General features: G+C 41.2%; 1 protein-coding gene across 1 annotated transcript; it reads left to right on the forward strand.

Moving 5' to 3' along the window:
- The first annotated feature begins 13 nt into the window (after positions 1–13).
- Positions 14–7144, forward strand: LOC122258315 (uncharacterized). The gene is made up of 7 exons (XM_086547009.1): positions 14–101; positions 2968–3860; positions 3962–4050; positions 4284–4431; positions 4755–4848; positions 5477–5650; positions 6709–7144. The coding sequence occupies exons 1-7, from the start codon at positions 96–98 to the stop codon at positions 6844–6846; spliced, it is 1542 nt and encodes a 513-aa protein (XP_086403135.1). The 5' UTR covers positions 14–95; the 3' UTR covers positions 6847–7144.
- Positions 7145–7500: the final 356 nt, after the last annotated feature.

Genomic DNA, 7500 nt, shown 5'->3' on the forward strand with positions numbered 1-7500 from the left:
CTTATCCTGGTATCTGTATTATCAAACCGGCTTATCTCTCCACCGAACACAAACGACAGAGACGGGAACCCACGCGGACGGACGGCGGACAGGAGATGCAAGTAAGTTATTATGAAGTGTTTGAGTGTTTCTTGTTTAAGGAAAGCGCTTGTTTGGAGAACTGGTGACAAGGTTGAATCAGCTGTTTCTTGTTTTGGATTCGCATGATTCATCACACTGAAATCTTAACTGGAAAACGGCAGATTTAGTCAATCATTACAAGGGCCATTCTCATAACATGTAGTTTCAATTAGATAGATCATTTGTTTATCGTGTTGTCATGTACTCGTATTAATTAAGCTTCAAAGATACATGTCTCAAAGTCATCGGTTAATGATGAATCATCGATATTGTTCAATCATCACACCAATGTCCAAGTCTCAAAGATTGTTCTGATTGTTATGAGTGTCATTCTCGACCATCTTAAATGGTTCTAAGCTGTCAGATTTGATTACCATTGTTCATACGGGATTATCGGTTTTTACACGCAACTCCTTTTTTTCTTGTTGTATAAGATTTTTTATAAATGAGTTGTTCATATTCGATTGTTATTTATTACACGCAACTCCTTAGCATCATAGCTTGGAAGTGTCAATCGCCGTTTGTGATTCAGTCGTCACATATATTTTCCTGGTATTACGCATGAGTGCTAGTAATAACGCATGATCCTTATCAAATGAAACATGCACAATAAAAACGTCTCTCGGGACCGAATATCAGGCTTGCAGAATCATGCATAAAAGATGCATCGATTTTTTAAAAGTCCGCCATGCAACCGTGCTTTCTAATGTGTCGTGCATGGTGAACGCTGCTCATGGTTGCCATGATCATTGCGGCACAGTATTCAACAGGACGTGTTTTTTCCCCCTGTCCATATCTTAAAAAGAATTTGGAATTCTATGGCCCGTTTCAGAACCAGTGAATTTTCCCATCTGCTAATTGGCCGGTTGTTTAGGCAACGGCTTATGATCGGGTGAAAGAGCCTATAGGTTCACTTACGAAACCAAAACAAAACCTGTGACCTGAGAAATCCTGATGGGGGTACATGGGTTCATAGCAAAACCAAAATGAACATAAAAGGGGTGACAGAAGCTCACAATGAACAAGTTGATATTCAGAGATCCACTACACATGCATCACAAGTGAATCAGTTTATCCCATATTGCTATCCTCCTCTCCATCCTACGTACCTCTTCATTTCTGGAAATAACCTACCAACTTCCATCCACTGCCACGGAATCATTTGTCGTTCATCAGAAGGATTGAAACATTATGAGTTTCTAACGTGGAATCTGTTATATTGGGGAAAAGTTATGCCTTGGTGTCAATATATCAGCTTTAAAATCTCGTGCTGCAACAAAGATCGTCCAAAATACTAAATAACATTAGTTACATGTTTTTGTTTCATATTACATTAGCTAGCTACCGAAGCCACGTAGGATCTACATTTTTTATGTTGTACTCTCTTGAACTGAGGTTGTGTTTCCCTGTTGCTTTCTACTAGTATACATTAGCCGATGTATACTAAGCATATTCGCAACTCCCAGATTTACAAAACATTAACGCCTGGTTTAGGGAGTATGCATATGCTTAAACGTATAACTGTCCATGGTTGATGATAGGAAGGGCATCCGATCAGGCAAGGATGACACTGCCAGAACGAAGGACCCACATTGGTGACATCTGAACCCTAAACGTGGGTGTCCTAGGGATATAATCGGATCATTAAGTACTTTGGAATTGAAAGTTCAGACAACACAGCTTTAGTTCCCTTTGGTTTGCAGAAAAAGGTTAACTTATACACACTTCCATAGTTGTTCTATAATTGAGGATGTGGGAATAAAAGCCAGAGTAATGAAAAGAGTAGGTTAAGTGATGTCGAAAATGGTTTACGATTGCCATGCTTCTTCATGAATTCTCGTCCAGATTTTCACTTACAAGAGACATTAGGCCCTCGGTTTTGTTAGCCCGGTGAATACAGCGAATCTAATTATTATATAAGTAAAATAGATAATCGAAACTGCTGATAAATTGATGATAAGGATCATCAGAAGATAGGAAACCTTTCCTTCACCTTCACTAGTAAGATCGTAGCCAATAAAAAGACTTTCGCTGAAGATTACCCGTAGGAGAAGAAACATTCGGTTTCATCACTTAACCATGGCTGGTGTTTGAATTTTCATCTCCATATCTCATGTCAAAATGATTCCCCGAATGTTACATGCCATTCTAGTTGTGCTATCCTTTCTTTGATCTTTATAGGTAATAGTCTTTTTCCTTCTACGCTGGACAGATAACTTCAACAATTAAAAAAATAAATATTTTAAATTAAAGAAAACAAAACCCCGATCACTTGTCAAACACTAAATTAATTCCAATGCAGCTCTTCCTTCAAAACTCTTTTAGGAAAACCGAAATCTTATACAGCAGAAGCCAAGTGCAAAGATCTGGAAAAAAAGGAAAAATGATGCAACATAAAAAATAAGTCAACAATACAATAAAGCAACAGAGAGACATGAACGTATAAGGATAATGAGGATGCCAGAGGTCTGGGTCGATCAATGTATTCGCTTGTGATTTTAAGTTAAAAAATTGCGACGAGTACTTTTCGACACCACATGCATACATAAAATAACTCTAACTAAAGCTAGATTCGGGGACTCTTTACACAGCACACGTTATAATCTGGGTGTAATTATGCAAGCTTTATATTTCTTTCAGTTGTTCACGTTTATGTATTAGACACCGTCCCGTTATGCATGCAGTGTTAAATGATAATGTGTGAATTGCATTCTCATTTTTACAAATAAAAGATGAAACATACTGGAGAATATGTAGAAACATATGCATATTTTTTTACGTTTATCTTTGCCATTGGTTCAGTATCATTAATAAAATCCAGTTATGTTTACTCTCCTCTACATACAGGCAGCCATCACAGGAAGGAAAGGACTAGGAAGTCCAGTAGACAGCAAACTGGATGAGAAGGACGGTTCTCGAGAAAAGAAAGACTTATGCGAAGAGGATGGGGCGGAGTCACTTGAACAAGGGGCGGAGTTACTTAAACAAGGGGCGGAGTCATTTGAACAAGGGGTGGAGTCATATGTACCAGGGGCGGAGTTACATGAACAAGGGGCGGAGTCATTTGAACAAGGGGCGGAGTCACATGGACAAGGGGTGGAGTCACTTGAACAAGAGGTAGATTTACTTGAGCAAGGGGTGGAGTCACTCAAAGTAAGGGTAGAGATAAAAGAGAAAGGGGTGGAGTTACAAGACAAAAGAAAGGAATCAATAGTGAAAGAGAAAGAGATGAATCCAATGGAAGAAAGATTAGAATCCTGCAAAAAGAAATTGAATTCATCAGAAGAAGGGATGGAGTCTATTGAGAAAGTGGTGAAGCCACCGGAAGAAAGGTCAGAATCCTGTAAGAAGGAATTGAATTTACTTGACGAAGGAATGGCGCCCAAAGCACATGAAACAGAACCTCTTTTAAAAGGCGTGGAGTGGCAGAAGAAAATGAATGAGTCACCGGAACGCAGGGCAGAGCTACCTGGAAACGAGGTGGAGTCAACAGAAAACGGGATGCGAGTACCGGGAACGGAGACATCATCACAAGACAAAGAGACTAAAAGAAGAGACGAGGGACTGCGGCCCAAGGGAGACGAAGCGGATCGCTATTATGTCTTAGGTCAGCAAATGAACGTAGAAGAAGACCTGTGCCACGAGTTCAAAGGGCACCGCAGCATTTCCATCCACGACATCCACAACCTGTGTTTGAATTCTAACGGAACGACAGACCGCACACGCAATGCTGTTTCCATGTACGTATTCTCCATACAGGGCAGTCCATATCACAGATTTTATTGAAGTTTTTACTCATGTATGGTGTTTATTCATTTACTAATCTTAATTCTTTCTTCAGAGCTATATCAGCCATGTTGAATTCAGGTCATGGAGGCACGGTTTATCTCGGAGTGTCTGACGACGGCCTGGTGAAAGGCGTGGGTCTAACTAGGTAACGTTGTATATTCTTGCTTCAGTCTTTTTTTCGAATAGGAATACAGTACCGAAGTGCAGAAAAAATACAGTCTAGGTCTAAGTAAGAAATAAATCCAACGAGGAGTGCCATGCCTATATGAAATACATCTACACTGTCGCTGCTGTATTAAATAGACTTCCCTGCCCCCCCCCCCCTCCCTCCCTCTCTCTCTCCACGCCTCGCCCTACGACCTCTGACCCTCGACCTAGGTACCAGCGCGACCACGTAGAGGTGTCTCTCAGGTGGACGCTGAGCAAGTACACGCCCCCCGTACCCGAATCTCGATACTACGTTAATTTCGTGCCTGTGGCTTCCTCCAAGACCACCCAGGGATCCTTCAAACTCCAGGAAGAGTGCGTTAGTCTAGTATCTAATTTTGTGTCGTACATGTATACATACTTCTATATCCAAAGAACATGTATGCATACATTTATACCCACATGTCCATATCCAAAGAACATGTATGTATACTTATATAGACAAAGAACGTGTATGTGTACTTCTATATATAAGTATGCACACTTCTATAGCCAAAACACATATATGCATACATCTACAGTATAAAAAAGGAAAAAAAATGCCTACATTAGTCTATAACCATGCAGTCTGCATACTAGTATGTGCACTGGAAAACAGACCAGTCACTTTGCATTAAAACTCACTCTCATTCTAACAGAAGAGTGGACGAGCAACGGCGTAGGCAGGCTCACCACGTAGCCCAACCCAACTATTGCTGGTGTGATATGGACGCCTCTGCTCTGCGGGCTCTTGTGAGTGTTCTCTCTCTGTCTCTGTCTCTGCCTCTGCCTCTGTCTCTGCCTCTGCCTCTGCCTCTGCCTCTGCCTCTGCCTCTGCCTCTGCCTCTGCCTCTGCCTCTCTCTCTGTCTCTGTCTCTCTCTCTCTCTCTCTCTCTCTCTCTCTCTCTCTCTCTCTCTCTCTCTCTCTCTCTCTCTCTCTCTCTCTCTCTCTCTCTCTCTCTCTCTCTCTCTCTCTCTCTCTCTCTCTCTCTCTCTCTCTGTCTGTCTGTCTGTCTCTAGTAATCTCTTAATCAAACTCTCTTTCAGGAAATCCTTTTTTTTAGGTAAAATATTCATAATCAAATGAACTGTAGAAGTGTTATCGTCTATTAACATTTTAGATATAAGGAGATTATAGCAATAATCATTTTAAACACCCATTAACATCGGCATTATTTATAAACTCCGCATACAATGCTCTTCTTAACTAACAACATGTACTAAATGATTCCAAATCATATGTTCCACTCACAGCATTGGTGTATTTACAATCTCGAACCATCACGTAGCAAGGGTGAACTTTATAAAGCCTGCTGACCACACACTATTCAAATCTGGTGCTGATTCGCCAACTTAATGACAGTGGTCTTTGTCTTTCCAGGGAAGGTTGCCCTTGCTCTTCGTGGTGGAAGTGCACATTCGCCCATGGAACCCACACAACCATCCTTCCAGCGTGGAGAGGAACCCTTTGTACCCCGAAGCTCCCCCACTACCCCCTTTGCATCTCACGGAGGCAGGCGGGTTGTACGTCCGGCAGAGCTGTCGTCAGCCGAGGGTGAGTAGAGAATGTGGATATCTTTAACAAAAAAGTGTTACATGTCGACGGTGTATTTTTATGTTATTCTATTTCATTTCATTTCTTTGTTTCTTCATTTATTCATCGATTTACTGATTTTTTTTTCACTTAATTATTTTTTTTTAATCTTTTCACTCCGTTAGCTGTGACTTAAAAGGCGTCCAAAGATTGGTTTCCATGATATGCACAAACGGGGTAGGAATAAATTCTCTTGCCCTTCAAGATGTGCCTCGAAGATATTAGGAGAGCTTTTCTATATCATTCGTATGTAAGATGTACCGAGTAGAGTTAACAGTAATGTATTCTTTCTTTTTTCCTAGTCTTTTCTTAGTCCCCTTTACATTCAGCCAGAAAACGTCGAGAAACGTCAGGTTTTATATTATTCAGATTAAATATGTAGAATATTGGGTGAATAAACGTGTTTTTTCTTCCTGTAATGTGCGTCTGTATAGTTAATGCATTGAATAATAGGCATATCGCATCTCAAGCAGTGGGAGCTGCGATATTACTAGGCTCAAAGTAGAAATATATGCAAACCTGCCTACCTCTACCTACCTTGGTTTAGTTAGACACACCTGAATCTTGGTACTAGCCGTTCTGTTCTGTTCGTCAGTACACCCTGTCCGAGCTGCTCCTGTCTGAACATACTCAGATTGTTGGTAGGTTTATTGTTCATCCAACGCGGACATTCTCCTCATTCTTAAATTCCTTTCCTCTTCAGACGTGCCCTTGAAGACACCTTGATACATGCGTCTAGTACATAGGAAGTGGGGTAACAAAACTGTATTTTTATCTTCCCACTTTCAATTTCCACTTTTCTAGATCCCCATATCCTGCAGCTTCGTTCGTGTTTATATCCCTCACCTTCGCCTTTTAAAACCCCCTTTCCCTTTAGCTGTGCCTCGAAGACATCGGGCGACATAGCGAGTAAGGTAACAAGAGTATATACACATACATTTACTCCCTCTTTTTATAAATACCCCATCTCCTTTAGCTTTTGCCGTGTTTACATCCTTTCCCCTTCCCTTTCCCCTCAGTTTTGCCTCGAAGACGTCCGGAGACTCGAAGTCCACCGAGTGCGGGAACATTACACGCTGAAAGCCATGGCTCTGCAGACTCGGTATCACGCCCTGCGGGACCTGGCTCTTCAACACGGCGTCAACCTGCCTGCGTGAGCCGCCTTCGAGGTTGTCCTACGCAGTCCCTGAGTTTGGGCGCAGATTTGTCGAAACTTTTGGTGTATCTCTCTCTCTCTTTCCGTCTCTCTTTCTCTTTCTCTTCTGTCTTTCTCTCTTTCCAGTCCATTCGTTCCTAACTGATTAAACAAAGAAATATTTTTTTTTACAGCTTTAGCTAATACATATGTAACCTCGTTAATTTCTAGTTATTTTAGTTTCGTGCTTCATGTTGAAAGAAAGTTTTTGTTTAATGTTTCAGACTTTTCTCTCTCTCCCCCCCCCCCCCTCCCCCTCTCCTCTCCTCTCTCTCTCTCTCTCTCTCTCTCTCTCTCTCTCTCTCTCTCTCTCTCTCTCTCTCTCTCTCTCTCTCTCTCTCTCTCCCCCTCTCTATCTGAATCAATCAATCAATCTCAGTTGACAGCTAGTTAGATATATGTTCTATTTTATTCGAAATAAAATTACCTAAAAACATTACTATGATCGTTTGATCTTGTTTAAGCTTCGAACCATTATCTTAATTCGTATTTATACGTATATTAAGCATGATTATAAACTGTTAATAATGGTAAAAGAGAATCTGTCCCTCCCTCACACAGACAGACAGACAGACACAGACACAAACACAGGCACAGACGCAAACACAGACACAGA

This window comes from Penaeus japonicus, unplaced genomic scaffold, assembly GCF_977035675.1.
Source record: "Penaeus japonicus unplaced genomic scaffold, GWHDUDI00000001_assembly GWHDUDI00000002, whole genome shotgun sequence".
Taxonomy (NCBI): Eukaryota; Metazoa; Arthropoda; class Malacostraca; order Decapoda; family Penaeidae; genus Penaeus; species Penaeus japonicus.

What these genes read in the sequence shown, in the direction of transcription:
- LOC122258315 (XM_086547009.1), top strand. An exon ending in ACACGCAATGCTGTTTCCAT is followed by an intron (nt 3,861 to 3,961) that starts GTACGTATTCTC and finishes TTCTTTCTTCAG; the next exon opens with AGCTATATCAGCCATGTTGA. An exon ending in GGTGAAAGGCGTGGGTCTAA is followed by an intron (nt 4,051 to 4,283) that starts CTAGGTAACGTT and finishes CTGACCCTCGAC; the next exon opens with CTAGGTACCAGCGCGACCAC.